This window comes from Heloderma suspectum, chromosome 5, assembly GCF_057233095.1.
Source record: "Heloderma suspectum isolate Gila_16-S chromosome 5, 16-S_ref, whole genome shotgun sequence".
Classification (NCBI taxonomy): domain Eukaryota; kingdom Metazoa; phylum Chordata; class Lepidosauria; order Squamata; family Helodermatidae; genus Heloderma; species Heloderma suspectum.
The window spans coordinates 91098139-91122271 of record NC_139462.1 but is presented as its reverse complement, the minus strand read 5'-3'; the positions used below and the strand labels follow the sequence as shown (position 1 = coordinate 91122271).

Genomic DNA, 24133 nt, shown 5'->3' with positions numbered 1-24133 from the left:
CATGTTCTTCACTTGCCTTGAGATAGAACATAGAAATGAACACAGCAACTGGGAGATGCTGCCTTTATTTGAACACAGAGTCTTCCCCAATGGTAAATGTAAATTCTCACACACACACACACACAGTCTTCTGTAGTAGTTTAAATAATCAGGGTTAAGCAAACCCCAAGTTCAACTAATGATGGGATCTCCTAATCTGGGCAATCATATTTACAACATAGGAAGGGGAATGGGGAGGGAAGTCAACCATCCCAGAGTGCAGATTTGTGCTATTGAAAATTACATCTAGGCTTCTAAACATCTAGGTCCCCCGCCCACATTTTAGATATTTTTAAAAAACAAGTTAAGTAAGGGTAGGTGAGGTTTAAAAAACCAAGCAAATGCTACTAAATAAAAGCATATTCAAAACTCTAAACTTTACCTCAGACTGCAAGTGTTGAATCACAAGAGCTAATGCTTCAAATTTCTTATTACTGCTTGCCAAGCATTTCTTCAACTGTTGGATAATTCCACTTTGGTTTTCACATTTTCCTTTGTATTGTGTCAGCTCATGTGTTTTTGTTTCTGTTGAATGCACTTCGGTAGAAGTTCGGGTTTGTATACATGAGTTCTTAGGACTCTTCTGTTTACCCTTGTCAACTGCAAAAAAAAAGGGCAAAAAACAACTTTCAGTCATAAAATGCTAACACTACAAACCAATAAAACTGTGATCAAATCACTCATTGTTGAAATTATGCATTTGAGTATTGTCTTGACAGTTGTAATGAGCGAAGTACCTCACAAAATTCAAAATTATCAAGATTCATTATATGCATTTGCCAGATTGCCAGCAAAATCTTCCACTGCTATCTTTTGTAATTAATACTAAAGCTTATCCCTTAGCTTTATGTTGTGATATCCTGCTGCCCGCACTCCACTTCAGCTTTCAATTAACGCTGGATTGTTTTGATGTCCGAACACAGAAACTCTGGGTTGTTTATGGGCTAAACAACCCAGGGTTAACCCAACAACAAACCATGGGTTAACTCCAGATTGTTTAACCCCCAAACAACCCAGAGTTTCCAGGTTTGGAGGGCATGCAACAACCCAGGAATGTGGTGTCCCTGGGTTGTTAACTGAAAGCAGAACTAGGTGGAAATGCTCATTTGTGGTGCGTGCTCACAAACAACCCATGGTTAACAAACCACGTTTGATCATCTGAATCAGATCAATTATTTCTACTTTAGTAACTTTACTATAAGTATTGGAAGGCCTTTCCAACATATAATTTACGTACATAGACCCTTTTGTCAAAGCTGCATTCTCAAATGCAATGAACTGCACAATCTGTTTTCAAAGTAGTATTATAAGCATACTTAGCATAAACATTTGCAGAATAGACATTTCCATGTACATTTTAATGCTCTTAATCGCCTTTGCAATTACAGCTTACAATTTCTGCCTTCAACAGAAGATGTTCCAACTAGGTATAGCCATCTACTTTGTATTGAAAAATTCAAGCTTTGAAGTTAAGGGGCCTCCCAGGTCCATTAAACAGTGAATTTATTGCTGAATCATTATTAGATAATATATTAGAAGATGGAGAGAAAGATGAAGCCACTGGGTCCCTTTCTACAATTCCAGCATTATAAAGCATTTTGGGGATTTTTATTATTATGCTCTGCTCATTGACAGTTATAAAACATCAGCCATTTACATTAAAGATGTAGATCTTTCAGTGCTTTTAGCGCCATTGATGATCAAGGAGATTATACAAACTTTATCTCATTCTATTTTCCCAAGGATGGATTTCCAATATTATTTTATAAAGCAACGTCACCAAATACAGGGATACAGCATGTCGTGTTTTGGGCAGGTGTCTTACAGAGAATGAGAAAATCTTCAGCACACTGCATAGTATTACTTATACAGCTGAAAGACCAGTTTTGCATTTGTAAAATTACTCCTTCAATTTTTATACTCTTGCCATCTTGACACACCCACACTCCATAAAGGCACTATGATGACCCTCAAAGATCAAGAAAGAAAATTCACTCCAGAACTAGATTTAGAATACAATACATGCTGTCTTTTCTTACTTTATTAACATGAATGTATACTTTAAAGCATTTTAAATTAGAAGTGTCAAAAGGAAACTATATGACTTTATACCACCAAATAAATACTGAAGAAGGATGAGGAACAGAACTTTGTGTCTTAAGAAATACAACATACAAAAAGCTTTAAGGCTTACAATATTCTATGCCTAGCAAAGTATGCAGATTACAGGACATGTCAGCCCCACCACAATGTTGCTCTGGCCCCGAAGTCCATTTCCCTACAGCCCCATCTTCTAAGCATGAATAGAGGGGGGAAAGGAAGCTTTCAGCTTGAAAAAGATATGAACTGACAGGATGGGCTTTATAGACCAATACGCTGTCTACTCCTGTTAGATTAAAGTAGTCAAATCTGTCCTTCGGTATTGCTCAAGATTAGACAGTGTTAACCTGGTTGATACCCAATAAGCCCATCATTACAAATGAATATCTGCTTTTGGTAACGGGCTAATCCTGAGCACCTTTGAGCTACTTTAAGATGTGAGCTGCTCATTCTTAAAAGAGTGACAGAGTTTCAGGTTCTATTACTCATACCAAATGCATAAGCTACATTTGGGCTCATCTTAAAACATTTCACTACTAAACAAGTTTACATGTGCCCATACACCAAAAGAAACACTGTTTATCCTGGCTTCAAAAATTTGGATCTTATCACATGCTATGATGAATAGATAATAAATCAATAAAATATCAAGTGGCTTCTTAAGAGTTGAACTCACAGAAAATATGCACCACATTGTGTTCTGAAGAGAACTAGATTTAAGTTCTAAAAGATACATCCTTCTGTGTTAAAAAGTCTCTCCCCCCCCCGCCCCCCTGTCTGTGGAACCATATAAACTAGCCTCTGGAATACACTTTTGGAGGAATGGCCTAGTTTGTCAAATGCGTAGATGGAACAGACAATAAACAAACATTGCTAAAGTAAACTATAAAATAAACTTTGTTCTTAGTAAGAAGAAACAATACCTAGTCCTTTCCTCAACCCCTTATCCAATATGTTGGTTATATACCTAAGTATTAATGAAACAAGGGCAACAAGAAATTAACAGAACCTACCTGCTACAGCAATGAATATGTATGAATATATTACAACGCCAGTTGGAGTGAAGTGTTCCCCTCCTCCTTAATTTGTAAGCTGTATTCATTCTCCTTCATCAAGACTGTCATGAAAGAGTTTTGTGAATTGTCCCATTGTGAATTGTCAAAGGGCACAGGTAGCACATGACAATATAAAACACAGTAATTATGCAGATGAACAAGCCCTTGATAGCATGTCAAAGGCTAAGTAATAGTTGTAGGGAGGCTAGTTGTAACTAGATTTATTGCATTCCTTGTGGTTTTATCATCATGTTGTCAGCACTCCTTGCTTTATAGTAATGTGTCTTCTTCATCATAGATGCCATCATCACTTGATTCCAAACCTTGTCAGGTCTTGGAGCCAGAAGTGAGTCACTACCTAAGTAGACTGTGAGTTAGAGTTTCTGCCCCAAGTGCAAACCACATGGTGCAGGGGTTCAGTCAACAGAAGTGAATAAACACATTACAAGTATTTTATCATTACTTTTCTAATTGAATATTATATTTCTAACATATACAATATGTCATAAGCTGCTATCTGTACTACTAAGTTTACCCATGTTAGGACTAATTCACATGTTGCATTGGTGGTCGATACAGAATTTAGTAGTTATGGAGGAACTCAGCAGGGCAACAAGCATTCACATAACCATAAATCACTGCATATTAAGAGACCCAACCTATGAGGATCGTTAGTTGACCCCTGCCTCCCAGAAAGAGCATAGGACTAGGCAGACAGACACCATTTTCTCTTTCTCTGGTGCAAAGTCCCAGTCTAGTTCATGCTAGAAGGAAGTGTCCAGAGGGCAATGCTTTTCAATCACAAGATACATTTCTGTGTTGGTTAGTTCTGCCTAGTGATCTACTCATCCTGTGGTTGATGTAGGGGCAAAGAGTCCAGAACAGAGGTTCTTAAACTGTAGTCTTCGGAGAACTACTGGTCTATGAGCTCAGTTTAGGTGCTCTGTAGAAAGACTGTGGAACAGTCCAGAATATCTGTACTTGGCTCTGCACTTGGTTTATTTTTTCTGACCACTAAAATAGAGATCACTCTGACCAGGGTCAGATTATTGAACAGGCTAACAAGGCTCTGGCTTAGGGCCCACTATTTACATAATATGCCTCTAGTGTGGTCTACTAATTTCCCCCCTGAAAAGGGGTAATTGTCTGCAGCCTGGCCTAGGGCCCGTGATTTTCATAATACGACACTGGTTTTCAGGATGATGCCAGAACTGAAAACATATGATTGAACTACGAGTTGTGTTTGATATGTAGTAAAATAAGTTTGTTAAGTGGTCCACTAAGACTCCCAGCAATTTTCAAGTGGTTTGCCAAAAAAAAAAAGAAAGTTTGAGAACCGCTGATCTAAAATATTTAACTACTAAATAAGACTATGGAATCATAAGGTAAGCAGTACAATCCTGAGGATCAATCCAATCCTCTCATTCACACAATGAACAAGTATAGCAAACTTATGAGAACTCTCCTGTCACTTATGCCAACAACATAAGATCACCACAAGATATGTCTTGTACACTTTACAACAAGAAAGAACTACCTTCTAGTCCTGCTACTCTTGCTTCAAGAAGATGGAAAATTGTTCTAGCATGCATCATCTCTTGCAAGAGTCTTAGCACTGCTCTGTCCATTACTGTTTGTGCACCAGGTAAGGATTATGGCCTTGCCTTGTGGAGAGATCTGTTCTGGGCTAGAGAAATACATTTGCCCAGGCTAAACCAAGTCTCATCACAAAGCCATGATCAAAATGTCATGACATGATATGAGTTCCACTGGTTTGTGGGTTTTTTTTTTTAGTAAGTATAGGAAGATCCAGTTCCCAGACTTGCTTGCAGTTTATCAGATTTGACAATATTTCAAGCATGGAGTCATTCTACACAGTGAGGTGCATTTCAAACAGAGTTTCAAACCCTCTAGGCAACAGAGGGGGACATGCTTAATTTGTTAGTCATTTTCCCAGACGCACTTGTCTAAGCCATCTGACAGGCTCACTACGTATTGCTTCGTATAAGAATTCACAATGAGATGCTCTAGCACCTCTAACTAGCTTTATCTTAACCCACCACAGGTTATAGAACAAAACTTAAATGCCTCCTACATAGAATTCTCTACACCATCTCAGCATGGCTTCTTTTTTAAAGCTAAAAGCTACTTTTCCAAGCCAAGAAAAAGAGCAGTTGAATTACAGGATTGCTTAATAGTGTGAAACAATTAAACATAGGAAGTTTCCTCCCAGCCTCCGAAGGGGAAAAAACAACTTTTTCACCTCTGTAGTACTATCAGGAAAGACTATTAAGTTGCATCTTACCCAAAGTCAAACTCCCTTCACTCCCCTCACTCAAACTGTTAGTTTCCCACTTGTCAATACTTCCAACTTTCTCATCCAAGAACTGGAATGTCTGGTCTTTAACATCTCCCATAACACAATGCAAATTAGCAGGCATTTTCTGGCTCTTCGTTGTATTCTGAAAAACTTTAATATTAGTCAGATTGTGGCTCAGTTCCTTCAGCAGTGTCACCAAATCAGCCTGGGCATTTAGTCTTATTTCCATTTCCATCCATGCTTCCTTGATCTCCTCAAGTACACATTTTATTTCCAACTGACTGGATTTGATCTCTGCTGCAAGATCATCTTTAACTGCCTGCTGCATCATCTGTAAATCTAAGGTGGTTCCAATTCCTTTTCTGGATTCTACCATGATATTATGCTCCTTTTGTTCAATTTTTGTCATCTCCTGGTTGGCTTTAGATTCTCCTATGATCACAGCCAAGCTTTCCATCACTGTGAAAGTACAACTGAAATGTCTCTAGTCCCCACCTTCCAAGTCTTGCAAACAGGTTTCTTCTTGAAGGAGGAGTAGACAATTACTTATTCAGACAGCCTTTTTTCATTAACAACATTTTTCGTAAAGACATTTGGCCTTTTTCATTAGCTGAATAACGACATTGGACAGAAGCAGAGCACATCTTCCCAGTCTTTGAAGCTCAGTTTAACTGCAAGTCTTGGCAAGAAAATACCAGTGTAATGGATGCCTGATGTGGCCACACCTAAACCAATCAAATCCTTTACTACATTTAAGTAGGATGTCATTCAAAAGATACTCACAGTCCAATCAAAAGAATGCATATGGGTGTTGTCTTATTTGTATGACTAGCTTGTCTTCTTTTGGCAATACGGGAGATAATTAAGAGGAACATGCCCTTCCAGGTAAAGAAGAATCCATCCACATGCTGAAAACTATACACAGAAGTTTTAGAGGTATCTGGTTTCTCAATGTGCCCCATCATGTGAGCATGATGTCTTGACTTGATGGCTTTGCTACCTCAAAAGATTGTTTATATGAGCTATATGAATTCATAGCTTACCTTTGCCACATTATCACCAGTGCTGGCATGCACTTACCTTCATCTTCAAGATGACTTATCACTTTAACACATTAGCAGAATGGTAAGGAAGCATCTCCACACGACCAAATAAACCTGTGCTTTCAGGTGTATCAACACTTTTAAGCTAGGATCCTTGAATTTAAAATGATTAAGATATAGAACATTTACAATTCAAGATTCATTGTAGTTTTAGGCTCTGCAAATACACAAACAGTTTGCTGTAAAAGATTTACCATCGTCTGGTATATTCTATGTGTTCAGCTAGGTGACTAGGTCACAGAATGCCCAAAGGAAAAAAATATCATGTGACATACTGCATGCACACTTAAGACCACTTCACACTTGACTTTACAAGACAGAAGTGTTTCCTCTACATGAGCACACGAAGTGCTGTAATGTGTTTGCAGTGCATGTGCTAGAGGGGAGGCAGAGAAAAGGTTTTGGACACACACCAGGGAGTCAAAACCAAGTGAAGTTCCATGCCTCTCTTTGTGAGTTTAGAGTCTCTTGTTTCAAACGTGGCACACATCAGAAACATGACATAAACTTGTTGGCTGCATCATGTATGAGAATGGCCTTATGCTTTTGACTGCAACATCATCTTCATCGCAACATGGATAAAAACAAGTAAATGGTTTCTAGAAAGGTGCATCGTTACTGCAAAGTGCACCACCACCCTGATGTACCTCCACCTCGGACAAAAAATACCATCAAAGCTTACTCATTTTATTGCTATCTGTTTTCATCTCCTCATGACTGCTCAACTTCCAACTACAGCCTCAGACAGTGCTTTAGGAGACCAATTCATTGACCCAATGCCTAGGTGGAAAACATATTTGGGGAAGGGGAATATCTTTACAGCATATCATGGTTATAAAACATCCAGTTAGAGGAGGGGGAATAGAAGCAAGAACGGAATATGTTTGAGAGATCAAATCTTTATAGCCTTGTAAAAATCCTGTAAAGATTGGCTAATTCAACTATGACTAACACATTTGAAGTTCCATTTTACTTATGGAAACTATTTTCCATGTATGACAGAGTCATATAATATCCAGCTCTCATTCAGGAAGGTTGAGTTCACATCAAACAGGATGTGGCCAAGGTGTGTGAACAGCAATTACTGCCAAATTTTAAAGGTGTGTGGGAGTTCTGCATGTGACTCCCGACTTCCAATCTCGCTTAAAACAGTAAATATCTTAAAAGGATGAATGATTTAACCCTACAGATAAAAACATATTTGAGCTGAAAAGACAAGGAGCCTAAAACAGATCCCCCCCCCCAACTAGTATTAAATATAGCAACCTTATTTGTTGTTACACTGTTGTATAGAATATATATGCTATATATGAAGCCAAAGTGAAGCCTCAGGAGACTGAACACTGAATTGTGTAATCATACATACTGGATGAAAAATTAGACTTGTAACCAGTTAGAACTAATACGTTTGCAATTCTGATCTTCAATTCCAAACAGTTCTCACACTCAAAAAGCCTGCTGGGATTAGTTATAAAAGATTGGTACAGCACAGAACAAGCAAGTTATTATTTAAGACATAATTACCCATTTAAATGCATGGCAGATGGGGGTGTGAACAGTGGGACTGTTCAGGATAGTGGGGGGGAAGTAGACATTGGGAATCCAGTGAAATCAATGTGTGTTTTGTGGACTGATTGCAAGGCTTGTTGCAGAGGTGGTTCAGATGAGGTATATCCTGCACTAGTACCACAAACCACAACATGACTCCAGGGTTACTAAGAGAGAGATGCTGACATATATTCTTCGCATCTGAGAACCTGAGAGAATTGCAGTATTTAATAAATAAGTGTTTCATAAATGCTTCTAAGCATTGAGAAGACAACCATGTTCCATGTCCCAATGCTCAATACCACATTTGTTTTCAGAAGTGCTAAAATGAACTGAAATTGATTTTTAACTACTTCCTATTGCCAAGACACCTGTATAGCTTTTGTAAGTGACCCTTCTCCCTACTTTTTAATGTCTACTTTTTAATGTCCTACATTTTAATGTCCAACCACCATCTGGTTCCTTCTACTACAGTGTAGAAATATTTATTAAAACCTCAATTATTCCCTCTTATATACCCAAACTGATCATTCTTCCATTCCTTTCCCCGTTTCTTCTTTGTGCATACAATTTTAGATTGTTGTCCTGCACTGAGGGCCTCTGGCTAATTCTCTCCCTCCCCCAAAATGTATGTATAGCATCTATCTATTTATTATAGATGAACTTGAGCACACTCCGGGAGAGAGCAGAGGACAGGAAGGCCTGGAGTGCCATGGTCCATGGGGTCACGAAGAGTCGGACATGACTTAATGACTGAACAACACCAACAATTTATTATAGGCACTTTAGAATATGAAAATGTAAATACATCATTCCTGGGAATAAAACAGTTGAATACGATCCACCAAGGATCTAGAATTCTGCTTTCTATATTGTTCTCTGAAAATGATTTAGATACTCAAATTACAACCCAGGTTTACTCTAAAAATGCAGTTCTTCAAGCATCATGGATAGCATCAGCAATGGCATATTAAGTTATGTGAGTGCCTCACATGATTACGCTTAGAGGTCTACTGAAGCTGAAGCTATACGTGACATGTTTCTCTTCCAGAATTCATATTCAAAAAGGTGGGCAAAAAAATACCACCATCTAATTTACCCCAAAACATCTGTGTACCCTGATTTTTTTCAGGGAGTCGGTGGCAATATTGAGTAGACGGAGTGATCATTGTAACAAATGGAGAAACAGGCCTTGCAATTAGCACCTACCCCCACGGCATCACAACATGCATTTTTTGGGATCCTATTGATCACTGTTCATATTTATTTATATTTTTAGGAAGACCTATACTCAATCTTACATCACAAGATGAACTCAGGACAGCTAGATTTATGTCCTTGTTCACATCCTCTGATGAAGAGCCATCTGTGTCTCCAGAGAAGTTGCATTTTTGTTAGAGGTGCAATGTTTAGTGAGACTGGAAAATATTTTGATAGACTAAAATGGCACCCCAATTAACTGAGCAGGAGATTTTAACTAAAAAACATACATAGTAACTATGGGTGACAAGTATGCATTTGCTCCTTAGAAGATGAAGACATCTGTGACATATAAACATATCTTTTAAATGTATGGTTTGCTCTTTAGAACTATTGTTTTTTCTTCATATAGACATTCAGTTGATTAAATCTGCATGCATTTATTCAAGGCTTATCAATTAAGATTTGTCAATTAAGTTAAGTTTAATTGGGTGATGACCCTTGTTTCATGGATATATGGTTGTCCCTCTCTGTAGCTCTCTGCCAGTTGTTTTTTGTATTACAAGGCATGAACTGGGAGATCAGTATGTTATTTTGAAATTTAACAAGCAAACATTTCCCCAACCCTTATCACCCTTGTATTTCATCTTTTACTCAAAAAAAAAAGAAAAAAAGGGGAAAAAAAAGACCTAAGCAAACAAGATTTATTTCATGCTCAGGCTGACAGAATTGAGATCTCAGGATCCCATTCCTCTGGAAAATGCCTAGTCTTGTGTTAATGCCCAAATTTGCTGTGAATGATTGCAGAATATGTAAAAGCATAGCTCTCTCTCCTCATACCACCATTTACCAAAGCATCATAAATTTCCCTCTAATATCCATCAGTGGGTTACCAAAGCCATGCATCTGGGTAGGACCGGGCGTCAGGGGCTGTGCTTGTGCCCCAACCTGTTGACCATCACCTGAATGCAATAGGTGCGGCCTTGTGCCAGATTCTACACAAAGAGCTACCGCTCAGGATATTCCTCCTTCCCATACATTAATGTTTAGCCTTGCTTAGGCTTTTAATTCCATGCAACAGATGGCATACAAGAAGGAAGATCAAAATATTTTATCATAGCATGTAGCTATTTAGAAATGCAATTTACCGTTTCAAAACAAGTTTGAGTGTGCTACTGAAAATGCCACATGAGCAGCTCAGAAGGTGGATGCAGAATTAAGATGCATTTTACATCTTACTGCAGAATAAAAATATACTATCCTTTCCAAAATATTTCTATTGCATAGTTTCTTTAACATGGCATGGCATCAGAAATGCCAGGCCAGCAACATGTCCTGAATATGTATCCTTTAACAGTCACAGCCCTTACAGCCTTTTTACCTTACCTTGCTTACTGTTCATATTCTTCCTCTGAGGTTCAAGATAAAGCCAAGAATGCTCAGATCATATATATATATGGGCAGTATCCAACGATTCATTCCGCAAACTCAAACAGCTCTAGCGGAGCTCCGCGAATTCTTTTCGTAGCACAAGTAGTTGCATATTATGCTTACACAACCAGTTGCAGAAGCATAATGTGCAACTCGTTGTACAACGGGCTGCACAAGTATAATGTGCAACTGGTTGCACAATGGGTTGTACAAGTGTAACACACAACTGCTTGCACAACCAGATTCATGACCACATTTGCGCAAAGATACATTTAGTTAGATTCTCCTCTTGTAAATAGTTTGGAACCTAGAAAAACATTTGCGTTTGCAGAATGACATAGTTTGATACTGCCTGTTTCATACACGTGTGCACACACACGCGTGCACACGCACACTCTAAATAACCCCTAAACCCACTCTGCCTCATCCTCTGCAAGGTTTAAAGATAAACTGAATAGAAATTGACATCAAAAGTACCTCCATCACTAAGCCTCACTAAAAATGCTTGCTTTGTGAAATTAAAGCCTTGGAAGAATTAAAAACCTTACAGCCTCTGGGCAGCAGTAAGTTGTTAATTTAATGGAGGGGGGATGTTGATAGAAGCTTGCAAAGTGTGACCAGGGTCAGGTCACCCTCCACTGTAAATCAAGTCCTTCTCTTCCCCTATGAAGCTCTATAAATTGTTTTCAGGTTTCATAGATCTGTTCTTCCACTAACAATCCAGTGTTCAGTCATTCATCCATGAAATGAATAAAACAGCAAAGTCAGTACATCCACCATTTGGTAATATTAAGGTTTCCTACATATTTGTACAGCAAAACAAACATCATTTGGAGATCAACACTACTGATTTCAATGGGATTGACTCGTACATAATGCAGTTAAGATGCAGTTAAGATCAGTGCATGACTCCATTTAAGATTCTTAGGAATAAAGCAAACTGAACACTAATAAAATGGGTTGGATCCAGATTTAGGCGTGTGCAACTGGGCTGGTGGAAGCAGACTTTCTTGTCCCCTTGTCCCCACAGCAGCCTCTCCAGCCTTCTGGAATTACTACACAGAGACTGGGTCTGTACAAATGGGAAGAGAAAATAAGCCATGGTGGCTTATTTTTCCACCCCGTCCATGTTGGTTGTGAGCTGCCTAATTTCCATAATTACCCTCACTGGGTGTGGGTTGTTGTAATGCCTGAACCCAGAGAGACTGCGTGGTGGGGGTGGTCTATAAACCACCCTGGAACCTATGGCTTATTGCAGGGTTGCTGCCAAGTTCAGATGTCATGACAACCCATGCCCGATGAAGGTAATTACGGAAATGCTCACGACTGGCACACATGGGAGGGCAAATTAACTACCGTGGCTTATTTTCCCTCCCCAATCGTGCAAACCCACCCAGGGAGTCATGGGACCTGCTGAATGGGATAGGCCATGAAGTGAGGGAAAGCGGGAGGATCACCCCAAATCAGGTGGAGACACCCTCCATGAGTGGAGCTCTGCTGGCTGGTGGGTTTTGATAGGAGAAGGCGATCAGGGTAAACATGTGATTAGGCAATGTAGTGATGTCCAAAGCATCTGCACCTCCCCTGATGTGGAAATGGTGCTTCCTATCCTAGATGAATGAGATACTATTGAGTTTACTCAGCAGCAATGAACTGGGATAGGTGGGGAATTCATGTTTTAGTGTCTGTAGGTAGAATTGATTAGTTAGTGTTGCATCCTTGCAAGTCTGCCATTTTTGTGACATACTGACCTGGTTTGCACATAACTGCAAGCCATTGTGGGTGAATTTCCCTGTGGAGCTTGTCATTACGCATTTTAAAAATTCAAGCCACTGCAGGGCATGCCACAGCTTGTCATTATGTGAGAATCTGCTGAGGGTGGGTTGTTGGGGTGGTTAAGAAGCCACCCAGAACACATGGGCTGCTTTAGGGTTGTAGGTGGTTTCTTAACCACCCCAACAACCCATCCTTGCGAAGTTCTCATGTAATGACACGCTGCGGCACGCCTCTGTCGTGGCTTGAATTTTCAAAATGGTGGCCGGTGCCGCAACGAGAAGCCCTGAGGGAAAATTTACCCATGGTGGCTTCTCATTATGTGCGAAAGGACTCATAATGATTTTGGCCATCCAGTATAGCCCTCCAGCCCATCTGAGTTCGATATCTCCTGGAATTTAAAGGAGAGCACTAGAGCAACGTAATCTCAAAAAACATAGAGCTATTGTATTTTTCTATTAGTCAGATGTGAAAAAATGTTATGTCCATTAATTGCTTTAGTAAGTTTTATTTTAAGACCCTGGAGTATCCTCCTATTTCTAGAAGAGATCGAAATGACTGGAGATCAGTTTAGGGAGGGTTGACTAGTACTACAAGGCTAGGCAGAAGGCTCCATGGATGGGTTTTGCTTCATTAGTAGAGGTTTATTAAACCACCATGCTTTATTCTGGGAAGAAGCCTCCACAAGACGACATTCATTTGGGGACTGGCTTCAAACATTTTCTAGTAGTGTGCAGCCAAGTTTGCTTGCCAGAGCCATCCACATTGTTTTAACTAATGCAATGCTAGAATGGGGTACGTTGTTTTCATACTCCAGTTCTCATACACTCATCTGGATGCGCTAATCATTAGGGTCAGATAATTGCTAGGCTAATTTATGCGTGAAAGATCCTGCCTTAGGGCATGTGGAGGGATTGGATCCTTATGGCTTTACAATTGCCTCGGTTTTAACATTGTCCACACTAAGCTGTTTAAATGACAGCACAAGATAGAGCTAGAATGCTCAATGCTGGCTACCACAATATGGAGTCATGACGAAACTCATGGTAAGGCTTTAGCCTAGGCCCATGAAATGCAGCAAATAATGACCTGGTTCACATGTAACACACATAGGTTAAACCACATATGGGCTGTTGGGGAGGAGGAGAGAGCGTAAAAACAGCCAACTCTGGTTTTATTCAAAACCTACCATCGGCCCATTCATAAACTGTTGAGTGTGACCTGCGAACCCAGTTAACCCATGGTTTGTTTTAGAGTTAACTGTTTAGCCCCTAAACAACCCAGCGCTCCATATTTGTACATCACACTCAACAAGCTACAAACGAGCTGATTGTAGATTACTGAGTAAAAGCGGAAGTGGCAGGTACATGGGAGGCATTGTGGTTGCTCTCTCCTGCTCGTCCCTGACAGCCCATTGGTTGTTTAACCCATGGGCTGTCATTACATGCTGCCCAGGACATAGTGTGTGTGTGTGTGTGTGTGTGTGTGTGTGCGCGCGCGTGCGTGTGTGTGTGTGTGTGTAAATAATAAATTGGTTCATACCTCTGATGTCCACAGTCCGGTTCTGGAAACTGAGAAAATGTGCCCATCACTGTGTTTCACACTTTCAGCATGTTCTATGAGGTTTATCTCATTTAATCCTCAAGATAAGGATTTGAACACATCTTTTCCCAGTCCTAGCACTACATTGACTCTAAGTTACCTAACAACTTCTGCAGCATTCCTGGATGCTAGATTTTACTCCAATAAGGAATGAAATTGAGCTGAGCCAGCAGTTTTGTTTGGAAGTGGCTGCCAGGACCTGACAGTGGCTTAACTTTAGCCAGAGTACAACAACATCTTCCTTTGTGTTAATAAAGATACCACCCACATTATAGACAAATGCAAAAAGCAAGAACTGCTTGTTAACAGGGGCAGCTGCATAGCACATGACTGTCACTGTACATGTCATTATGCACTTTCACTGCTATTTTTAGGACATGACAGTTCACCTGAGATGTAACAGCAAACCTGCTGGACCCAACTACAAAGACCCAAAAGCTGTTTCCAATAGTGGCCAGCTAGTTAGAATTACAAACTTGACTTTCAATGCTTTTTCTCCATTCTAGAAACGAAGTTTTTAATAACACAATACAACCTTCTCTGGTAAGCAGTACAAACAGTACAAATAACCTAACTAGGTTATCTATATTACAGTCCCACAACATAACAGACATATGCAGTGTTGGTTCAAAAGATTGGCATTGCCTTTGTACCCACCTGTCTACTCTGAAATTGTAACTCAAACTAAACATTCAAGCCTGTGTTCAACTTAATACTTTGAATGATAAAAAGCTGAAGCCCCTTAGTACCTTAAGAGCCCTCCAGTGCCATAGCTTTTTAATATAGATACTCAGTGCTGAAAGACAAATACCAAAGAAGGAAATTAAATGTTTAATTAAAGTGTGACTCATTTCACAGGCTTGCGCCTTTCCCTTCAATCAGGTTGGTCAGTTCTTCTGGACATAAATAAATTTACAAATGTTTTTGGATGCTTGTACGTGCAACTCTACTAAACTCGGAACAGCTTTCAAATCATAAAACTAAAATATCTCAGGTGGCATGCCAGAAGCACGTCTTCAGGCCTCAAAAGGAAATTAAACTGAACTAAGGCTGCAATCCTATACCTGCTTAACTCAGAAGGGATTTACTTGTGTAGGCATCTATAGGATTGCGTGCTAGCGCTTTAGTTAGCCACAAAACAACTTACTGGCAACAGAGAGGCCACTATGTCAATCATATTACAAGATTCTTAACAGCTCACACTTCAGCATGGCCAAGAGCTAGATGGGACTATGTGGAAGGGACACTATAAAGTCTACCTTCAGCAGTGAAACAACCCTGATGCTGCCAGAAGATATGCAAGAAGACACTTCTCCTGAGCTGGCGTTGAGTCTCTGGGCCCATGTTCTTCCCCTCAATAGCAATGCCCAAAAGCTCATCCTCTACTCCCAGAGGTTTACTACAATGTACTCACTCACTCATTCTCCCTCCTGTGCTCACATGAGAGGCATTTTGCTATTTTTTACTTACTATTATTTTTTACCAAGAATGGTGCTTGGCCTTCACACATTGGGGTACCACCAGCATAAGGATACTTGCAGAACAAAACCAGCATTTTTCCAGTCCTTTGAAATTCAGGACATGCTTTCCCTCACAATAGCAGTCAGTATTCAAGTGGAGAGCAAGCTCAGAAAACAGATAATGGAATGCAAAGCTCTGAGAGTGTCTTCTGGTATTAGCTATTTAATGGTTTAATAATTGGTAGTAGCTGTTTAATGGCTTAATATGCTTTTAGAGCGCAATCCAATAGCTGCTAGACAGTGGCTAGACAGCCATAGGATTGGTTGGTTCCCGGAGAACCGCCTCCCCACCACACTTATTAAGCCACACTGATTTTAATGGAAGTTAAGCATATGCTTAATGCCTGCCTTGAAATCAATGAGCTTAACTTTAGCAAGATCAAGCCCAAAGAGAGAGAGCGTACAAACACACACAGAGGTTTTAATACAGATGGTAATCAAATATATCACACAGATCTATGCCAGGTTATTTAAGGCAAGTTATTTCTGTGTGGGCTGCTCACTTTCACCTTGGGCCTGTGACCAAGAATGATGGCCAGAATGGCTTCAATCCTTGCAAGTATTGGCCATACTAAAACAACGACCCCTTCTACTGCAGGAAAGATGCCAACACGCTAGTGTTCAGTTTACTGTTGCTTCGCAGTAACAGACAAATAGTTTTAGCCAGATATAGTATTTTGGAACTACTTTCATGCTAGGACACTCAATAATATAAGCTGATTCAGTCACTTCATGAACTGTTAGTGCACCAGTTCATCCCATCAGACTCTTCCAGTCAGTCTGTGAAGTGTAAAGCTAAAGACACATCAACTACACTAGATGTTATCAATGCATTTTTTCTATTAAGGCTTTCTATGGTCACATAGCTCTAGTAATACTTGTACAGGTAAACCTTTAGTTAAATTGATACCCTAAAATGAGTCAAGGTATAGCCATCAAGCCTGCAAAGGAACCATTCAATGACTATGGATTCTGAATACTACAGACGATCCAAGAATGTTATGTGCCAATACTAGATGTTCCTCTACAATGTGGCAGACCAAAGTGGTTTTGCTTCTGCATCCAACAATGACATGAGAAACTGGCAGTGGGATTAAAGTGATACTTCCATAAAACATTTTATAGCCCTATGGCATACCACAATACCCGTCCCAATAGCTACTATAAATTAACTCAGAAGTTATTCCTGTTCAGAGGTCCCTTGCAACTTTAATTAAAAGGTTTGTGCTTGCTGCTTCTGCCCCTAATTCAGTGTGGCATTAGCATTACCGATGTATAGACCCCTTAGTCAGTTTCTGTTCCCCACAGGGAAGGTGCTTTGTTATTGGCTTCTTCTTATTCTTTTCTAATTGTAAAATAGTGTTATTTCATAATTTTTTTAAGGAGAGAAATTAATTAGAGGAAATAAGTAAAGAGAGAACAAGGACAAAGATGCGCCATTCAAAATGGAAGATGTCATCAAAGCGAAGCAAGAAATACCACCCTTAATTATTCCAAGTCCTCAGATTCAGAAGCAGTAGATTAAGAAGCATAAAAATTAATCTATATGGTTCAAAATAAACATTTAAATCTCTTCCTCTAACTTGCATGACAGTGATCTAAAGATGCTTATCTATTCTGTCACACCAATGATGCATGAAGAACTTGAACCAAACATTTCTGTTCACTCCTTCAGCACACAATGTTTTACTGGTTCTACATAGATGTTTTTGACATTTTAACAAAATAGAGACATAATTCACATTTAACTAATAGCTTATGTGTCTTGTGTTTGATGTCCAAGGAAGCTTTTAAGTATTAAAGAATCATTGCAACATTCTAAGTTACCATAAGTGGCTTTTAAAAAAGGAATTCACTTGGGAGAATATTTACTGTTATATAACACTAAAAACAGGACACAGCCTTCACAGAAGTCTACTATAATATGCTTCAATATACAAAAGCTACAGAACATTGCGTGCTCATGAATATATTCTACAGTAAATCTTGCTTTAGTATTAGGAAAAGCAGTTTTAGTACCACTATCCTAATTGTGCTAAAAGAAGTTCCAATCTTGCAGCTACGGAGCACGGATCACCATGTGTCTTTTGGAAGCTAGATGCTGCTATAGACAAATACCTTCTTTCATTTTATTGGAGCTACATAAAAGCAATTGGCTGTACCACAAGAAATGTTTTGACTTTCCAGTAAAATGGGAAGGGAGCTGTTCATGCAAAGCTAGCACAAAAATGAAGAAGTCCATGTAGGGTGGCCTGTGCTGCAAAAAGCTCCCTATGCAAATCTATAGTCATAGTATGAAAGTATAAATAATTCAAGTACTGCCTCAGCCTTGAGTTCTTCTAATGTCCTCTGCCCTCTTTTTAGTTGCAGCCATGTTGATACAAAGCAAAATTGGGCTGATCTTGGGAGAAGTTTAATATTTTTGTGATGCATCTTTGAGGCACTAGAAATCCACTACTGACTCACTACGTGACCATATTCAATATGAGGGATGTAACATTTAGTTTTTAACCAGTTAATAGATTTCAAAGGTATGTCCAAATAACTGGGTAGCACATTTTTGAAAAAAAAAAATTAAAGTACAAGTACCTACAAAAAATACAGTTAATAGTTGCCATCTTAGCAAGGGTAAGCTTAGCAGGCTCTTCCTCTCTCATGCAGAAGGGAATGCCTCTTCCAAGATGGTACATCTGCAACACAGGCAAACACTACATCTAACATCTAATAATGTTTTTCCTTTCTTTGAACAAATGTTTTGTTCATATGCAAATTTAACAATCAACAATAATTTATTTAACTAGGCAGCAACACCTATGCACTCCCTGTTGTTATTTGAAGTAACACTAAAAGGACGAGATAACAAAGCTCAGGCAGCAAGGAAAGCTCCTTTTAATTTTTTTTGATGAGTATCACTGCCACTGTGATGAGACCAGTGCAAGAGTGGGGACATACTTTCATGTCAACTAGTTACCAGTCTTTATAACTGAATTAATGCTAAGCTGTACAGGTCGATGATAGAGCAAGAAGGGTAAGCAATTTTGACTCACATCTCAGAAACTCCTCCCCACATGCACAGCAGCATCCACATTTATTGTGTTGTGTTCTTGGGGAGGCAGGGGGGAGGACACTGCTGCTGCATGTAAGTCTCAGAGCCACTATATATAGGCTAACGGCTTGTATCCTCAACCCACAGCTACTTGTATAACAGTTTTCTCCATCCAAGTGCTCTACCTGTAGCCAATGCAGAACAAGCAGTTAATGCTTGAACCTTAGCTATCTTAGAACACACAGCTTTTATTAACTATATGCTTAAGAAACAAAAATATGGCCAAACTTAGATGAATGGCCTGTTACTGTATTTAGTAAATTTAACCCAGCATTCCAAGAGCTGTGTTTCATGCCTGTAAAAGAGTCATGAATGCAGTGCAATGACCCAACAGGGATATGCAAATCCCTATGGGTTATTCCCCCCCCCCCATGGTCTGTGCATAAGCAGACTCTATAAAAAGACTGCTGCAAGGACAGTTTTGAAATTTCACTTGCAGTTAAGGACATCCAATATTGTAGAAGAGCAGACCCAAAGACAGCCATATTTATCAAACTACATGCACAAGAGCCTTCATGTAAATATTTATTCAAGTCCAGTTATTGAGCCAATTGCATTCTATACATACATTTTTGCAGATATATTATTGTTTTATCTTTGTACTCCAACTGTGCTTCAAGGCAGCCTACAATCCACAACGTTCACCAACTGGTTAGTAGCAATCTTAACTGGCATATCTACTAAGATATTCAAATAATGAGTTTTACTGTTTCACATCAGCTGTGCTGCCCATGATAATTGACTTGCCCATGAAACATTCAAAACTATACCAATTGCTCTCAGTTATAAGCTCAGTCTGATGACTGTGCTAAGCAACTGAGGGAATATGGAAATATATTACATACACACACACACACACACAGAGGGAGGGAGGGACCTAGAGCTGCCATTGTGCCCTGCTGATTTGCATGTCAAATATACCCAAGGGACTGAGATGTTAGGAAGGATTATCAGTTGCCAGGCTGAAAAGGAAATGCCCATGAGACGGTGGTGGGGAGAGAGAAGAGAAACACACACAGCCAGCATTAAATTGTTTGGGAATACAGGCATGGTTAAAACAACAACAAAAAAATGACTTTATGTCATTAAGTTATTTGTTGTGTGCACTATTTTAAATAGTATGCATTTCTAAAATAAAGTACCAAAATGTTGATACCAATGCAACTGGGTCACATTTAAAGGCATTCTACTCATTCCTGCCTTTCCAGGAATTGTATTTACTGTATTTCTACTGCCTATCTGTGCACTAGAACTGAGGCTATTAATTTAAATCCATAATAATTTTTCACTAAATTTAGAGATAACCTTTCAGAATTCCAGGCACTGCTATTATGCTACACACATTTCACAACTGTATAGAACACAGCTTTACTTAACATACTTACAGCTGAAGACTTCTAATATGTGAACATTTGAAGGTATCTTATATGCCAGATTATAAAAAGAGACTCATACTGAAATCATGTTTGCTTTATAAACAAATTACACATCTGTCACACAAACATCCACCCCTCCTCCCCTCTCTCACATATGCACACACTGAGCTCTCACAAATGCAGTATTTCTAAGATCGAATGCTGCAAGAATCAGCACCCTGAATAAATCCCAACTGCTATCAACAGTAGCAGAAGTAAACAAGATGTACCCCCATGCATGGAGAAGAATTACCAACCTGAATGAAAAATAATTGTGCTTTTTCTATACCCAGAAGGAAGACGAAGGTTTCGGAGTAATCCTTTTGCAGTTAGTCGAACATGCATGTTGGATAAGGAGAATTTTGGGGACCATAACATGTCTTCAGCGTAACTGGAAGAAAATCAAGCAGGAAACAGCCTCCATGTACTGTCACATACTATATTTGTAACTCAGCACTGAGGCCACGCAGTAGTTGGACAGAAAAAACAACCTCACGACACATCAAAACCTTCCCTCGTTTCTTCACTAAGATTCCGCAGACAGATGAAAAATCAGGAGAATCCAGGAAAGTAGATACAATATCCACAACGTAAACGCTGCTGGCAGCGTCTTTCCCCACCAGATGCTGTAAAACAAAGCTCACCCTTAGAATAAAACTGGTCTGTGATTCAGAAGACAAACAGCCTCTGAATTACATCACACTGTTCATGCTTAATCTACCATGGGACCCAGTACTGATAGGAAGCAAGAGGAGGAGGAGGAGAAGAAAGTGGGTGGTCTTCCAAACTGAATATATCATCTGGTAATGTCACAGATTATATCATTATTTTTTAAAGACCACTAGAGGAGAAGGTTTAATGTTGCACAAGATGGATTAAGTTTATACCTCATATAACCAAGGAGCCTTTTATTCATCAGATTCCATTTTCATGATTCAGAAATGCGTTTAACCCAGCAATGACAGCCAACTGTATTTCAGCACTTTCTAATCAGATACCGGTAATTTTTATTTATTTATTCCTATTCTTTATGTGCTTATGAACCTACCAGAGAGAATTCTTTGCCTAAATGGGATAAAAAAATGTTCCTAGAGAGAAGAATCAGACTGATTTTGCTGCTTTGTGTCATTAAAAAAAGCTTCAATTTAGTCAATTTATTATTATTATTTATTATTATTATCAATTTATTAAGTAACCAGTAGTCCTAATACTGGATTATGATACATGTGCCTTCCCCCCAACCTTGTGCCCTCCAGATGTGTTGGACTACAACTCCCATCATCTCAGCTTGGCAGAGGGTAGTGAGAGTTGTAGTTCAACACATCTGGAGGGCATCGGGTTGGGGAAGGCTAGTTTAAATAATATCCACATGGAAACTGGCAAATTCAAGAAGGGATATCAGGTGCATTTTAGGAGGTCCCCTCGTCCAGACACCCACACACACTATAAAGCTAACATGACATGGCCTGCAGCGACCCAGAAGTCTACAATTATCTAGGTCTAATTTTTCAGATAGGAAGATTTCAAAAGTTGCAACTGATTAAAAAGAAGTGCTGAACTGGGGGTGGGGGAGGAAGTATAGTGCCATGGGGGTGTGACATAAACATAAAATTGGGCTGTATGATAGGAATCAACCTGTATGATCAGCAGAAAGCTATATCTTGCTTTCCTTCATTATCCTGTACCTGATTGTTACTGGGAAAGCTGTTCAGTTTGAGAACAACAACGTGGGAGTTGATTATGTTCAGCCACACTAGATCAGCAGCCATGTATTGAATTCTCCTTTTAACAGTAACGTTATATCATTTCACACAAAGTCAGCCAAGTAGGTAATCAAAACAAAATAGACAAAACACTGTCCTCTAATTTATGGTAGCTAACTTCATTGTGTTACTTTATATCTATATCCCTGTAGATTCAGGGGGAAAGTAAGTCAAGGGAAGTACTTGCTTCCCACCTTCCTAGGACCCTTTTTTCCCAACCACCAACTTCCAACTGCCATAACTGAATCTTCCCCCTCCCTCCAAATGCTCTTAGAAACCCAGTGTTCAATCCCATCTCAGGAAAGAAACCCAATGATATTGAAGATCTATAATCTCCACAGCCAATCAACACTGTATGTCTGTCTCTTTTCTTCTTTCCTAATCAGCAACACAAAACTTCTAATGTATTTTACACTTGCACACCCCACATCACACTCCTCATTTGTTGATCTTTACTCTAATCCAACAATCCTCTGTTTTACCACATATGTGTTTATTTTTCGGCTACTAAGGACACAAAAGTTGCAATTGATTTTTTAAAACTTGGTGTTGGATAGGGGGTGGGATCAGGAAGTAGAGTGACACAAGGAGGTGCCCTAAATGTAACATTGGGCTGCATAACAGAAATCAACCTGAGATTTGCACAAGGCTGTGCCTTGGCTGTATTCAGCCAATGTTCATCCAAGCCATAGGGTCCATATTAACAGCTGGTTAAAGAGTTATGAGATGCAAGTGGCAGCCCTGTTACTTTTCCCACTTCTTGTTGCACCAGAAGTACATCAGCAGAGAGTGCAGCCTAAGTTTGCAGTCCTTATGCACGCTTATTTGGAGATAACCCCATTGAGCTAAATATAACTTAATTCTCAGTCAACATGCATAGGACCGAGGTATAAGAATTCTAGGTGACTGGCTGTTTCTGCTTACGTTGTTTACCACTTTGCAAATGCAAAAGTTATGGTTCTGATACCCAAATGCAAGTTACTCCTTTTGCTAATGTTTAGCTCACATCACCTTCCTTTAGAACGAAAATTTGCTGCTGGGCCCATTTAACATAAAAATCAGACAGCCTCTAAGTCCTTGCTGTATCTAAAAGAAGCCATGCTACTGGGCATTCGTGCCTAGTGCCTATACCAGGGGCGGACAACTTGTGGCTCTCCAATGATGTTGGACTGCAACTCTCCTCAGCCCTAGCCAGCATAGCCAATGATGAGGGATGATGGAAGTTGCAGTCCAACAACATCTAGAGGGCCACAAGTTGCCCAGCCCTGACCTATACCCAGAACACTGTTTGCACATGTCTATCAAACGTTGTATTTCATCAGCTCCTTTGTCATCTTGCCGTTCTCCTTTAATATGACTCAGTCAAGTCAACTACCTCTTGCACTAAATACGTCTATTTATTTTTGTGGTACAAGAAAGTCTTCTTCTCCCATGCAATCCTTGCTCCAGCAGCTTCACTTGGGAGCCTGCATGCTCCTCTTCCTTAATTATGGCCATGCCTCTACAAGTCAATGGGGAGGTTAAATTCACTAGAACTAGATTCTCCAGCAGTTTCTAGTACTGTCAATTTCATTCCCAGTTTGGGGGTCAGGAGGGGAACATTCTTGAATTACCCTCCACGTTAAGAATGTTTTTCTCCCCCAAATGCTTGGTGAAGGTTTGGATCTGGGCATTTGTTTTTACCACATAAAAAGGATGAGTACAAATCTGAGCATGTAACCCTTTAAAAAGGGGTGGGGGAAGGAGTCAAGTTTCAGAACCGTTCTACATATTGGGGAGGAAGGGAAGCACTTAACTCCTCACTGGCAGTATCTATTCAGCACTTAAAGGGTTGTAATTCTGGATGGGTTTCCTCTCTTTTCCGCTTTTTTATGAAACAGTTTGAAGCATTACAAAACCTGAAAATTAGACCATGGAAGGACACTAAAGTGAGCACAGATTATTAATATATTTTAGATAACTTATACTGCCCTTCATCCTCATGGGTGGTGTACAAAGAGCATGACCAAAACTGGTCATATAAAATAAAATACACAATAGATGGCAGGCAATACCTCAACAATACTATTCCCAACTCTCTGAAAAGCTATTTGCACATTGCCCAAATGGCAGACAATTATTTAATGGAGCAATTGTTCCCAAGCGAATCTTTCCTAAA

The 24133-nt window shown here is 39.5% G+C and overlaps 1 protein-coding gene across 2 annotated transcripts in view; it reads right to left on the bottom strand.

Annotated features, from left to right (window-relative positions):
• The window catches only part of MTUS1 (microtubule associated scaffold protein 1), a 140814-nt gene that overhangs the window by 45421 nt on the left and 71260 nt on the right, over window positions 1-24133 (bottom strand). For both annotated transcript variants that reach the window (XM_084856662.1, XM_084856663.1), the window contains one exon: window positions 422-639. In XM_084856662.1, coding sequence (XP_084712788.1) covers window positions 422-639 — 218 coding nt within the window. The remainder of the gene's footprint in view (window positions 1-421; window positions 640-24133) is intronic.